The following is a 14,061-nucleotide window of genomic DNA, read 5'->3' on the forward strand; positions in this document are numbered from 1 at the left end:
TCAAGTAGAAAAGTTCACAGGGTACTTCTCGATCATATTTTTGTGTTTTTATTTGAACTTTTTAAGTAAAATGTTTCAGTACTTCCTCCACCGATTCAAAGTATAACACAAGTAAATTATGACAGCAGCGGCTGTAATGTGAAATACACAAATGGTGAAAAAAAATAAAAGGTGAGTTCATTACTATAATTACACACAACTCTGCAACAGTGGCTTTGTAAACTGTTGCTGTGCTCTATAATCAATCAAATCAATAAAACTTCATTTGTAGAACTCATATTCCCAATTTTGCCTCATAGGGCTTAACAATCTATACAAGGCAGACAAACACAGAAACGTTAGGAAGAGTCACAAGTGAGGGATCCCTCTCCCGGGATGGACAGAAGTGCAATACAGTATGTGTTGCTTGTACATCAACAAAAAAAGGATTTTTAAAACATTCAATGTACATTTACTAATGTAGTTTTGGCAAAAGTTGACAATAAAACCTCTTCCCACATTGTGACTTTATGTTACAAAAATTACTTTTCTACAGAAAGACTTCAGTAAGCATTTTAATTTGCCACAGTGATTTATTCTCTCTAGATATCAGCTTCTTAGGATAACAAAAAAGATTTAAATTCATCTACCATCTGTATAGTACAGAGACCATTAACATACAAACACCCCCAAAAAAGAGACACACATACACGGATGAGGGAATCTGGCACATCCGCAGAATTGCACTTGGTTGCGGTCAGCTCACACAAATTTGAGGACAAGCTTCCTGGTCAGAGTGTATTTGGGCTCCGGCATCTGTTTGTGGTTCATATAGTCTTTTTTGCTGACGTCCCTGTTCACACGTGTCAGAACAGTGAGTATGTCATCGTCCGCTCGGCTGCACAGAAACACAAAGACAAACACATGACAAATTATAGGTCTTACAATTTATTACTGGTACCCAAACATTTTATTATTAAAAGTGCATGGCAAAAAGCTACAGCGCAACAATGCTTTGACGACTCTATAACTACTCTAGACATAAAAAGTAATTTCAAAGAGTCTAAGATAAAGTCTTACTAAAAATGCCTTATAACGCTCGAAAGTCATCTGTCGCATGTGCTTATATAGCTCATGCATCTGCCCATGCTCGTCTAGTGGGAGGGAATCAGGACAGAGCGCCTCCATCCCCACAATGTAAATGTTTAACCTCCACGGGTTGAGACTCAACGACAAACTATCTTTCTAGTGATCCCACCTAATAAAGCTTTAAAGACAGACTGACTAAATCCACATCCACATAAAGATGTTTCAGTTTTAAAAAAGCATTTGATGGGAGTGTCTTCTGCATTCGCTTCCTGATTGGCTCTTAGCAGTCATGACACTTATTGCCAGTTACATTTTCTGCTCCTACTTTAAATCACTGTCGTTTCTGGTTTGTAATATTTTCCGCAACTGAGCAACCGACTGCAGAGAGGACAATCTGCTTCCTGTTAACTACGGTATGCACATGCCCATGATTGCTCTCATGAAATGCATTTTCATGTGTTTTATTATGGATTGGCATTAAAACTGATACAGAGCTAAAAATGTTCATATATTACATATATAAATACTGTTTTAAAATAAACATGTATTAGTATGGAAGTCAAAGCTCAACCAAAACCCTTCATCCTTTACTTTGTGTGGAGGACTCTCTCACCTTTCTGCTGATCGGATCAGCTGCCTGCACAGCTCCTGGATGTAGATGGAGCCTTTGCTAGTGTGTCGAAACGATTTGCACTCAGGCACGGTGGCCATGCCTAGCAGGAAGTCAGCGCCCCAAGGCACCGTCTCGCCACGGATGGGGCCTGCGTCTTCCTCCAGGCGACTCTCTTTGACCTCCTCTTCCTGTGTCGGTGTCGGGGGACACGGCAGGGATCCTCCCTGATAGCCACCTCCCTGGCACGCCTGTATAAAGAACAGTTTGGGCTTCCCTACCAGGGTATGGGCTCTCCTGCTCGTGAAGGGCTCTGTCAGTTCATGCAGTGACACCTTCTGCTCATCAACCCCAAAGACACATCCCTTTTCTCCGTGGGAGAGCACACAAACCACCTGAGAGCACAGGTAAACATGTCTTTAAAGTTTGCAGTATGGCAGTATGGCTCCATTGAACTTTGGATTTTAGAGATGTTTCAGGATGATACATAAGAAAACTTAGCTGGGGTTCAAATATGAGATCATTTTATATGCAAGGAATTACAATAAATACAGAAACATGCTTTAAAGAAAAATGTCTTTTCGACTATCTTTATTCAAGATTTCAGGGTGAGAGCAGGAGTTTTTGATTTCATGTTCTACTTTTATTAATGCTCTCACCCCTGTGTTCTACCCCTCTTATGCTCGACCTCCTGGCTTTCCAGTAATTGGGGAATTTTGACAAACTTGTGGCACAAACAAATCCAAGCGCAGGAAAAAAAAAAATCTAAGAGCAGACATTTCACATGTGCAGCAGTAGCGTGAGTTTTAGACAAAAGGAGAAAACTGTTCGTCTGTCTGTTTACAGAGATGCAGCAATTTTTAAGTTCACTAGTTAAGATTTTATAGTTGCAGTGACACAGGAGGTTAAGTGCCAGACCATTTCAGCCTACTGGCTGGATATAACTTCATATTTACTGCAAAGATATGAAAGTGTTATTGATGTCACCTGTCTCTCTCCAATAAAGCAAAAAGGGCCTTTCTACACCATGGCCTTACAGTATGAATAATTAAGTATTAACAGTAGGCTTTCTTGAAGAAAATTGTACTTTCTTGATTCTTGTTGTTCTGGGTTTTGTACCCTCATGGTTGAATGCACTTATTGTAAGTCGCTTTGGATAAAAGCATCAGCTAAATGAAATGTAATGTAAAGTAGGCACTGATGATAATGAGTGTGTGCTATTACTCACCAAGGCATCATGATCAGTAAAGTTTGTTTTGCCCAGCTCCTTTAGCTCCTGTCGCATGGCGCCGGCAGTCATGTCATTCAGAATCACAAACGTGAAGCCAAGGCGGACGAACACTGAACGCAGAGCCTCTGAATCACAAAGAAATGAGACAAACTGAAGAATACCAGCAGGTTTGTGTTTTCATTGTATCACACATGATAAGTATTAGGTATCAAGAACTAAACAACAGTACATACATAATTCCTGTTCAAATACAAAAATACGTACTTTCATCCTCCTGAGTTCCAGTTCTATTTCCCAGCTGTTGTCCCGGGAAGTTCTCATTGTTGATGACCACACACAAACCACGAGGGTTATGTGTCAGAGCGTAGTAATCAGCCTACAGGGCACAAGCACGACCACACAGACGAATCATAATCGCTAATGTTTCACTAAATAAGAGGACTGAATGATGAGAGGGATTTGTGCTCGTGTGTATGGTTACCTCGTCAGGAAGAGAGGACGGCTGTTCATTTGATTCTGCATCAGAGTGAATTCTGTCTCCATCATCTGAAGAATAAAAACAGTTAAAAAATGACACCTCTTGAGTGTGTCTGATAAAAATAATAGAGGTGGTGGACAGTTCTGAAGCTGGAGCAATTAGAGGTCATTGTTCAGTGGCTGTGTATGAATGAATGGGAAGTTTGTGAGTAATTCATTCTTACAACTGGCCTGAGACTCAGATATGGACAGTTGTGGTTGTAAAGACCTGTTGTTGACCCTCTGTGGACAAAAAGAGTCACAGCGTTCAGTAAACTGACTCACTGGAGGATTGACTGTTAAATAAACCCCACATTTACACACACACACACACACACACACCTCGTAATCCATACTGACATGAGGCTGTACTCTCGTCTGATTCTGTTGGTTTATCTCTGCAAAAAGAATAATCGTTTGATGAATTACAACATGAACATTAAAATGCACATATGCTTGTGTGTGTGTGAGTGGGTGGGTCTCATACGGTCTATGTATTGCTGTACAGTCGAGGCCAGTTGTTGATCCAACTTCTGCAGTGGTCCGAGCAGCTCGTGAAGATTTGTATTTGACAGTATACCGGTATTTTCCATTTTAATGAATAAATCCAGGGCTGTCTGCGAATTAGGAAAAGAAAACTCTTGTATCTGTGTGTATAGAGGCTGGTGCAGTGATAGAAGGCGGTAGAGGAGGTAAAGATGTCTGCATAAGAACAATCGATCAATTTTTTAAAAAAATAATGACATAAGAAACAACGTGGCAAAGAAATTGAGGCAAAATGGCTGCAGGTCACAACGGTAATAAATTATGTACAGCTTTGAAATCATCCTAGCAAATCAAATGATGTTCATATTCGATTAACATCCATAAAATAACATCTAATTAGAATTTGATATGTAACTGTTACACTATATGTTAAGACATACGATGGCTCCATACAACATATGAATATAATAATTCTCTTTGGCATATTGGAAACTACCCTTGGCAGCTCATGACTAAATATGTTGTATGCAAAGATACGTTTAACAGTATTTACTATGATGAAACGTACAAAACTGTATAAAATGCACAAGATTGGCAAAAACCTTTTAGTTTTAACTTTACTGAGCAGAGTTAAAAAAGTTTACACGGATAATATGTTGTTGACTGATAAAAACAAAAAGACGAAACGAGATTTCACTTAAATTGCAGTTTACAATGCACTTTGGAATAATGACGTCATACATTATGTACTTTATGTATGTTCATGTGAGGTGCAATCATGATGACATGCATATTACCGTCGAGAGAATTTAACTATAAGTTTAGTTCCTAATCTTGTGGAGAGGATTTTTCATTCCGAAGCACAAAGTGAAATCAGCATGTAATCATTTCTTATGCAACAGTGGGTGCGGCAGTGGTGGTGGGTGTGTTCTCACATCGCTGGCCTCTGTTTGTCTTCTGCATAGCTTGTCTCTCAACAGAAACTTCATCTTCTCAAGATTCTCCTTAGTCATGTCGTCATATATGTTGTACAGCATCACCCTGACAGAAAGAAACGATGAATGAAAAAGAGGGAAGAGACAGACAACAAAACACTCAAGATCTTGGGACTAATACCGACTGAAGTGTAATGGAGCCATATCCTCACCTCTTCCAGTGGTTGTAAAATTCGTACTGCTTTTACCTGTAAGCCGACAGGGTGGGACTTGCATCCGTTTCCTCTGGTCGCCTGCTGTCTGTCTCCAGGTAGCTGAGGAGATCTGTTCGACGGATAGTTCGGAGCAGCTGAGAAAGGAAAAAACTGTTTTCCAGCACACCCCTTTCTTCTAGTCTCGAGAACAGGTCTCTTGCATCCTTGATCTGTATAAGATCAAACCGAGAATCAGACAAAACAACAGTTAACAACATTTTGAGAGGATCAACATTGAAGTGGGACAGGGTGCAAAACCAATCAATGTTAACAAATGAGAGAAAGTCTGTCTACTAAAAGAGTCACCAAAAAAAAAATAGATTATTAAGACAGATAGATGTTAAAAGAAAATGGGAAAAATAAAACAATATTTTGGAGGATGTAAGTAAAATGTCTCTATGGTAACAATCTGACTTTTTAGAAAAAGCACTGTAGCAGTCAGTGGAGGTGGGGGTCTCACCTCCTGGTTGGCAAGTTGTCTTCAAAGTAAAAGCACAAGATTAATTTTGTTGCTGCAATGCTTCAGATCGAGCTGAATTACAGAGCTTTTATTGTGAACATTTAACTAACTAACCTCTGAAATAGCTGACATGCAATGTATGAAAAAACAACAGCAGTTCAGTAAATCCATCAAACTTGTATATAAACTGCACACGTGTAACACAAAGTTCACTCTGCACCATAGACTGTTTATAAAAAGCTCTCCAAACAACATCCAGCACACAAACAATAAAAAAAACCACATAAAAGAACTGTTTGAGGGCGGCTAACTCATGACAAGGAATAATAATAGAGTAGGCTCCGGAGCATTACCACAGGCCATTTTTATAAATAAAAATACTAATAGTAAATACATTAAATAAAAGAAAACACAAATATGTACAACTTCAATTAAGAAAATAAACATAATTTTGGATTTTCCAATATAAACATGTATGTACATCTATTCTGCACTGTTTATTCTGTACAATGATAGTTTTTCCTATCGCATAGTGGCAAACATGAACACTGACGCTTATTCGTCTGTGAAAGGCTCATATTGCCTGATTTCTAGGTAGGTCGGCCATCCAATCATGTCATCCAAGACAAATGTGACTTTTATGACTTTTTCTTTTTCATTGTGTTGTTAGAGCTTTATATTTAATCATTACTATCAGGATGTAAAGAGGATTAAAACAAAAACTGGTTCTGATATAGATTCCCTACCCTGTCCTTCAGACAAGTGCAAAGGCAACAGTATGAGATGTGTGGTGCTCACCCCCTCCAGGCGTTTCTTGTTGACAACATCAAGACACAGGAAGCAGAGTGCTGCCACCTCAGAGGAGTCCAGGTCCTCGTCTATGCGGAACAGCTTCAGTCTATCCATCACAGGCCCACTCCCACCCACACAGGACCGGTGCTCTGCTCAAAGGTCAGTGCTGTCGGGAAGACAGAAGAAAATAAGCAAGAGGTTGGTTGGTTGGCTGACAGGTTGGTTAATGACAGACGGGTACGTTGACCAACCATTTCATTCTTGGTCGTGTTTATTACAGTCCTGTGGTGCCACAGGCTCTGGCTTTTTTTCTGTTTATTTTCTCAGACGATTTTATTGATTGATGGCTATTGGGACGTGAAGACGATTTCAACAAATAAGATAAAAAGATAAAAACACCACCTTTAAGATGTGACAGTCAGTCAATTACACAATTCTTACAGGCGATCGTACCCGCTCACCAAAAATACATGGTGCAGCAACAGGTGTTCAGGGTGAGGAGGAGGAATGAAAAAGGCTCCATTCTCCCTAATCCAAGTCAGTGTAACATCAAACTAATTTAGAAGCTTCTATTTTAAGGTTTAAAAGTTGCATAGTGTCGCTTTAATAAAGTAAATATACCAACGGATATAAGAATAACATTCAAATAACACTAAATAGCACCTCTACAGTGGACTAGTCAGGCAGAAAACTGTTGGATGTTGTCATAGCATGACACAATAGTTGACTGAGCGTTTTAATTTATATGATACTGTAGTGCATAGGGCACAAATAGGCGGTCCGGACCCAGACCCATTATTAGATTTTGACGGAGAGTTTCTATTTTACTTTATTTTAAGATGCCTTTTTCAAAAGCTCTTTATACTGTTTTTAAATGCAAACCTTATTTTACTTGAAACGAAAAATAACATTTGTTTTATTATCAGAGTACCCTCCAGTTCAATGTGAAAATTTATAATAAAGATTGTTGACATACTATTGAATTGTACTTTCTTTATTTTAGTTTTAGTTTTTGACTTCATACAGACATTGATACAACTACCAGGCTACTTCAAAATATATGGCACTGAATCATGACGCATGTTAGACATTATGATGTTTCAGACCTTTGCTTGAGGAAATTCTCTCTCACTGGACCTCTTTGGATTTTAATTGAATACCCCTGAGTAGGGATACATTTGCATCTTTTAAATATCAGGTATTATTTTAATTATGGCATTATTATTTATGTACATCCGTCTGTATTTCCAACATTTGTTTCTTAATGTGAAGCACTTTGTACTGCTATATAAATGAAATTATTATAATTCTCCATTTTCACATTTTTCTTCTCACATTTTGATCTCAACAGTTTTTATATATATTCTTATGAATATTACGAAACTAACCTGCACTAGTTTTATATAACAACTCTTCAGGATCATGGTGGTCTTCTTCTGATCACCAGTGACGTCACGTAAAGCTGAATCAACGTGTCACACGGGTGTGACGTCCGATCTCACGACATGGAAACTTTTTAAAAGTCTAAAGTTGTTTTGTTTGTCTGTCTCGAGCCTGGGCGGCGGAATAGTGAGGGTGTTGTTGCATTAAACCAGTTGAGCTTCCTCAGCGCTGCACAGGCAACAGTGTAACTTTGAATTAACTTCTCAAACTACAGGCAAAGTCAACAAACAGTTCGGGGACTTACGAAGTTGAAACGTATTCGCTGAGGCCTCGTCTGTCTCCGTCACTTCACCTTCACAGAGAGAAACACTTCGTCTTCTGCAGTTCGACAAAAGTCAACTTTTCACTAAAGTTTTACTTGGAGTTTCCCGGCGCGTTCCTTCTAGATGTTTTCTGGGGTTTCACTTTCAGCGGAAGTAGAATTCTCCTGTTACTGTCAGTCGTTTCCCGCTTTCCTTCAAAATAAACGCCTTGTTTACGGGAAATGAATATTCAGAGGCATTTCAAATACAAAACTCAAATTGTATCAACAAGCGTTTATCTCCCAGTCACAGTTGGAATTAGCACAGTGGAAATGACTGGCCTACAACTCCAGTTTGACACATGTGGAGAAGGTTATAGCACAACTGTCTTATGTAACAAACATTCACATTTTGTGCGTTTATTTTCTAAGCAGACTGACTTTGCCCTGACTTTACAAGTAATGTAACTTTACTTGAACAGACAGTTTGAGGGGACTTTGCTCTAGCCTGAAAAAAAGGTAACACCCCCCCACCCTCGTTGCCAGTGTAAGTTAACACATAAGTGCAGATAGGCTATATATAGTATATATATAGTTTGCTGTAAACTAGTTTAAGCAGTAAGATGATTTGGCACCTTGAGCTTAGCACTGTCATCTATCCGATTGCGAACCACAATATTCAAATTTGAAAATAAACCTCTTAAAATGAAAATATAGAGTCTAAGTCAGAACACGTGCGTCAGTTTGGACAGTGTCACATGATTAGGGGCAGGGGGCATCAATCTGCATCATTATCTTGAATCTTTTATGACTGGATGATATTGCTATCTAATTTGGTCGAACTAGCAACTATTTGGCTATTCATATTCATGCAGCTACAATAATGATAAAACATTTCTTCAATGTGGCAACTAAAGTCTAACTTTATCCCTCTGCAATGCACGTCCATGAGAAAAACCAAACTACAGACACTTTGAAACAAACCCACTTTATTCATAATTAATTTTAATTCAATTTTCTTTCTTTTTTTGAAGTCTCATGTTTAAAAGGTAATTGTTCATTTCAACCATATTTCCTTTATAACCACCTAGACGTCGATCACTCTGAAGAAAAGAAAAAGCAAAAGTGATAAATTAACAGCAAGTTATGAAATACAGTTTTGATCTTGTGAGCCCTTGAGTGTGCCTTCAGGACGATGAGGCTTTCAGGTTTGAGTCTGGAGGTTGCTGGGAAGCGAACGGGAGGAAGTAGTCTTTGGCAAATCGGAAGACGTCATCTGGTTTCCTCAGCAACAAAAGCTGCAGGAAGTCAGATATGATAGCACGGATCTCTGGGTGCTTTCTAAGGTACGAGCCGTGGTCCGCCTTCAGTTCCTCCTGCCACAGGGAGACATTCACACACATTCACATTCTGTTTTATTGAATAGGAGGAGATGTGTGAGAGACCTGATTATTCAGCTACTGTCTAAGTACATTTAAATCCACTCTCACCTTTCTGTCCAGGAACTTAGACCACATCTCCATGTCTTCTTCCCAAACAAGGGGGATTTTCTCAAAACCTAAAAATAAAAAAAAAAACACACACACACACGATCAGTCACTGAGTGGGGGTCCGAGGAACAGTTAGTCATTATCAGTGTGAGGAAGAGAACAGACGGAGACATCAGACACTTTCTCTGGATAAGCAATTAAGATAAAAAGGAGAAAAAAGAAAAAGTCGACAAGGAGGCCATTTCCTTCTCCCTTTTTTCGCTTCCTCGGTCCCTTCAAATGTGTGTGTGCGTATGTGTGGATAATGGACGTATGTGTTAGTCACCACTAGTTTCTTCAGCACAGCATCACAGACTCATTTCATCCACTTACGCAACAATATCAGTGTTTTTTATATAAACCATTACCAAGGGTTGCAATCCTTCCCAGCAACACTAACAGCTCACACTGTTCCCTTTGATGAATACAAAATGATAACCCTAACCTAAACCTGAAACTAAATCATCACTGACTTTCATTAGAGAATCAGTAATTACCTTTTTCTGGCTGTGATGGCAGATGCAGAAGCCTTACAGTGACGGGTGATCCCACGTGCACTCTACTGGCCAAGTGCCTGATCAGAAAAAAATGAATTCATCAAGTAGCATTTACAGTTTCTTTTTTTTTTTTAATGCATGCATCGTCATTTAAAAAATCAGGTAACAAAATGTTTCCATTAGTTATCATGTGGGCCTAATCAGCGGTTGACTTGCAAACACTAAAAGAATTGAAATAGTGTCAAATCAACAGTCGTAGCCTACTTGATCCACTGTGTTGAGCAGTGAGACAGTGGGTGGGCACTGTGGTGGGCCGTGTCTACGAAGTTTAAGAACCTTAAGAGGCTGTCATTGAACCTACCCGTCCTCCAGGAAGTAGCACTGCCAGGTGGCGGGGCTTTCCTCCACAGAGTGAATAGTCCTCTCCATCCCAAACACCTCCACTGTCTCACCCCCGATGTCCAGCTGCTTCACACCCAGCTCACTCTAAACACAGACACACGTATAATCAGAGTTCACTTTTCGTAGGAGTCATTGACAAGAACAAGAAAATCTTATAAACACTTACAAGGGTGATGTGGAACATGTGTAAATCTTGGTTCAAGGAGATGAAGGTCATGTTCTGGGGCACCGTCTTCCTCAGAGCGATCAGGCGCATCAGCAGCAGGGTGGAGCCCTCAGTTACCAGCCCTCTTAGGACAGATGTGGGATAAGAGACACTCTCCCTCGTCACCTCCTGTACGCACGTTCACACACAAAAAGGATGGATGGTAGAGTAGTATTGAGAGAAACAAGAGTCAAATCGCAACAATATCGGAGTTATTGTTGTTTTAAACAGTCATTCGATCGCAGTTTTGCTAAATGGAAGCCGCTTTGTTGTCTAAGGTTTTACGACAAAAGCCATAATACAGTAAAGCACCTTTTCAAAATACTAATGTTTACTATAGGTCTTGGGCTGATAGAATGTATTTGTTATTTTTGTCAGGATTTTAAGGCTGTTAACGCTCACTCTAGACATTCCTCTCTCACCTCTCCTACAGTGGTAACTTTATTAATCATCATCTGCCCATCATGCTGCACCATGTGACACCTCTTCTCCAAAGTGTGGCCTTCAAGCTGAAAAATGAAACCAGAGAGATGTGGCACAACAATGTTAGACAGACAAGGGCACAACGTTTTCAGCTGATGAAGGTGTGTAGCTGAAAGCCCGCAATGACTTACCTTGACATACTCGTGGTAATCTTCCTCCAGCACCTCCAGGTTTGTATTCAGGTAGGCTTAAAAATTGTCAATAATAAAACGTTATTTATGTAGCCCCTTTCAAAACACAGTTACAAGGCTCGTTATAATAAAAAAAAAATTGTTGGCAAACAATAGGAAACAGTTAAAAGCCATTTGAAGATCGCACAACATTACAGCTGAAATACAACAACAAAAATGCTTTAGATGAGAAAAGAGTAAAAACAAGATCAAATAAAACATTGTTAAATGATTCAAATAATTGGCAAGGTCAGATGAATTTAAAAACAGGTGAATTCAGAATTCAATCCTGGGAAAGCACACCTCTAAATACGTGTCTTTAAGAGAGATTTAAAAGAGGATGAGGAGTTTGCCGGACTGATCTCCTCTGGGAGGTTGTTCCAAAGAGTGGGAGCCCTGACAGAAAAGGCCCAGTCACCTTTGGTCCTCAGTGATGGTGAATAGGGCCTTCAGCGAGGACCTCAGGCTACCGTCTGCACATATGGTATTAAAAGATCTGAAATGTACTAAGGAGCAAGTCCAGAACTGGCCTTAAAAGTCAGAAATAAAATCTTAAAATCAACTCCAAAATTTACTGGAAGCCAATGAAGAGAAGCTAAAATCGGAATAGTGTGCTCCCTTTTACTAGATTTCGTGAGAAGTCTGGTTGCTGCGTTTTGGATGAATTGTAATTTATTTTATTATAAAATTAAAGCATGAATGACAATTGCGCTTCTTCTGGATAAAAACATGCTGACGTTAGAGAGTTTCCTGAGCTGCAAAAAACACGACTGGACAACTGTGTTGGTTTTTACATTTGTACCCAATGTTTTGGAATAGAAAACACAGGTGTTGCGATGTGTAAGTAGTGACAATGTCAGGGCCAATCATTTCCTCACTCTTGCCAATATTTAACTGTGAGAAATTTTGAGCCTTCCATCATTTTATATCCCGGACACAGTCATTGAGAATATCAACTGGATCAGAGTCAATGGGGTTAAAAGTGCAGCTACGTGTCCTCTAGATGGAAGTTTACTCTGTCAATGAAGACAGAGCAAAGGATATGAATGTACCGACAGTGTAGTTGGCCGAGAGACCTCAACACACTACAAATTAGGAAAACACGGGCAAATTAAGAAAACAACGTCATCCATGTGATGACACATGCGCTGCAAAAAGTCACAACACAGGCAAATACAGAAACGCGCTGCAAATTGCGAAAGCGACAATGTAAATGTTTCCAGGGGACCCACAAAAAGTGATGAACCTGGTTGTAGTTCAAGGCTTTGTGAAGTTCCACCACCACTGAAAAGTAGCAGACTTCAACAACTTTACAAATGTGTTGTCAAATGGATGAGGTGGTTTTCTTAATTTGCACCAGTTTTTTTTCTAATTGCATGTGTTTTCTTAAATTTCAGTGCGTTGAGCTCTCTGGGCCACCATACATGTGTAGAAAACGACAAAACAACGGAGATCAGGAGTGGCCCCTGCCTTCCCCCGTCACCTGTCACTGTTGTTCCGCAGGGGGAGTCGTCGATGGCTCCCTGGCTCTGAGCATGCAGCAGCACACAGGGCTGCTGGATCCTGCGGGCAAACTCCAAAGTCACACTGAAGCTCCCCACCTGCCTGCCGCCCTCTGACACAGTCACCAGAGAGTCTGCAAACACACACCTCAGCAGCTCCACCGGCTCTGCAGGGGACAGAGGGATCATTAGGTTGGAGAATAAAGCCACAGTGGGCAGCTTTTACAATAGGAAATGGCAAAGACGACAAATCTCATTTCTGATCTTTGCTCGCATGACATGTACAAACTCTATGTGGCTGATGTGTCAAAACCAGGTGGTGCTGACTCTCAGACATAGACAGGTTCTGTTTACTGTTGAGGCTCCAGACTCATCACAGGAAATAAACTGAAAACCCTCTCACCAATGCTGGACATGAACGTGATGGCTTCATCAGAGGCTTTCAGCTCTTCTCCATGACTTGGTCCTTGCCTCACAGTTAAAGCTCCTGCAGGAGTCTTATCCTCCAGCGAGGCTTCCATTGTTTGTGCCTTCACCTCAGGCAGATAATCCAGGACGTCAAACAAGTCCCAGTGTGTCTGGATCAGCCCTAAGAGAAGGACAGTTGAGACACTGAGCTTGTTTTGATCATCTTTAGTTGTTTTTATCGTCGGGACTTGTTTCTACAGCCTCGTCGGGTACGAAATAGAAGACGAGCGGGTTCCAGTAGTCATGACAACGACGCTGCAGTACCATAGAGACGGTTGTACGTGCGCGGTCGAATCTGGAAGTAAATTACCGTAATACCTGTTCACATCATGCCACGAAACTCCTCTCCCATCGACAGAGAGTGGAAGTCTATTTACATCACAGGAACAAAGTTAGTCGTGACAAAAACAATAATTGAACTAGAGCTGCGATCAGCACTGTGCGGGCCCGAGCATATGGGGGGGGCGAACAGGGACCCGGCGAAACGGCTCCATGTTGCGTGCGTTTTGTGCATCGCGGGAAGGAAAAACACTTCCTGCGTCCGTCACGCGGCGCTGGACCCACGCCCACTAATCACGCATTTCGGTCAACTCCATCAAGTTTAGACAACACGGTGAATATTTGATGTAAATCGAGTTAAAGTTGTAAAACGAGGCTTACCTCCTTTTGGCAGTAGGTGGTGCTATCACTATCACTACATACAGACTTAATAGATCTGTTCAGGCCAAAAACCCTGTCTAAGAAATCAAAGGAATATATGACCACTGAC

The 14,061-nt window shown here is 40.5% G+C and overlaps 2 protein-coding genes across 3 annotated transcripts; both read right to left on the bottom strand.

Moving 5' to 3' along the window:
* Positions 1-30: 30 nt before the first annotated feature.
* casp8 (caspase 8, apoptosis-related cysteine peptidase) lies at positions 31-8,228 on the bottom strand. 2 transcript variants are annotated; one of them, XM_034613329.1, is made up of 12 exons: positions 8,040-8,228; positions 6,359-6,518; positions 5,095-5,270; positions 4,847-4,952; positions 3,913-4,042; positions 3,768-3,823; positions 3,611-3,668; positions 3,391-3,455; positions 3,174-3,285; positions 2,907-3,034; positions 1,682-2,073; positions 31-877 (listed from the first exon to the last, which is right to left on the bottom strand). In XM_034613329.1, exons 2-12 carry the CDS (start codon positions 6,464-6,466, stop codon positions 742-744), a joined length of 1,467 nt encoding a protein of 488 aa, XP_034469220.1. In that variant the 5' UTR covers positions 6,467-6,518; positions 8,040-8,228; the 3' UTR covers positions 31-741. The 2 variants fall into 2 exon arrangements, with proteins under 2 accessions (XP_034469220.1, XP_034469221.1); XM_034613330.1 differs by having other exon boundaries at positions 8,055-8,223.
* Positions 8,229-9,008: 780 nt separating this feature from the next.
* On the bottom strand, positions 9,009-13,698 carry catip (ciliogenesis associated TTC17 interacting protein). Its single transcript, XM_034613331.1, has 10 exons — positions 13,611-13,698; positions 13,228-13,413; positions 12,806-12,991; positions 11,284-11,339; positions 11,092-11,178; positions 10,631-10,798; positions 10,424-10,548; positions 10,063-10,139; positions 9,527-9,594; positions 9,009-9,412 (listed from the first exon to the last, which is right to left on the bottom strand). Exons 2-10 carry the CDS (start codon positions 13,343-13,345, stop codon positions 9,224-9,226), a joined length of 1,074 nt encoding a protein of 357 aa, XP_034469222.1. The 5' UTR covers positions 13,346-13,413; positions 13,611-13,698; the 3' UTR covers positions 9,009-9,223.
* Positions 13,699-14,061: the final 363 nt, after the last annotated feature.

The sequence above is a fragment of the Hippoglossus hippoglossus genome, chromosome 17 (assembly GCF_009819705.1).
Source record: "Hippoglossus hippoglossus isolate fHipHip1 chromosome 17, fHipHip1.pri, whole genome shotgun sequence".
NCBI classification, from domain to species: Eukaryota; Metazoa; Chordata; class Actinopteri; order Pleuronectiformes; family Pleuronectidae; genus Hippoglossus; species Hippoglossus hippoglossus.

Excerpts from the sequence above, each read along its gene's own strand:
- catip (XM_034613331.1), bottom strand. The coding sequence starts at position 13,345 with ATGGAAGCCTCGCTGGAGGATAAGACTCCTGCAGGAGCTTTAACTGTG. Across the intron at positions 9,595-10,062 it reads GCCATCACAGCCAGAAAAAG|GTTTTGAGAAAATCCCCCTT; the intron begins GTAATTACTGAT and ends TTTTATTTTTAG. Across the intron at positions 9,413-9,526 it reads CTAAGTTCCTGGACAGAAAG|GAGGAACTGAAGGCGGACCA; the intron begins GTGAGAGTGGAT and ends TCCCTGTGGCAG.
- casp8 (XM_034613329.1), bottom strand. The coding sequence starts at position 6,466 with ATGGATAGACTGAAGCTGTTCCGCATAGACGAGGACCTGGACTCCTCT. Across the intron at positions 4,953-5,094 it reads CCCACCCTGTCGGCTTACAG|GGTGATGCTGTACAACATAT; the intron begins GTAAAAGCAGTA and ends TCTTTCTGTCAG. Across the intron at positions 3,035-3,173 it reads TGGAACTCAGGAGGATGAAA|AGGCTCTGCGTTCAGTGTTC; the intron begins GTACGTATTTTT and ends TTTGTGATTCAG.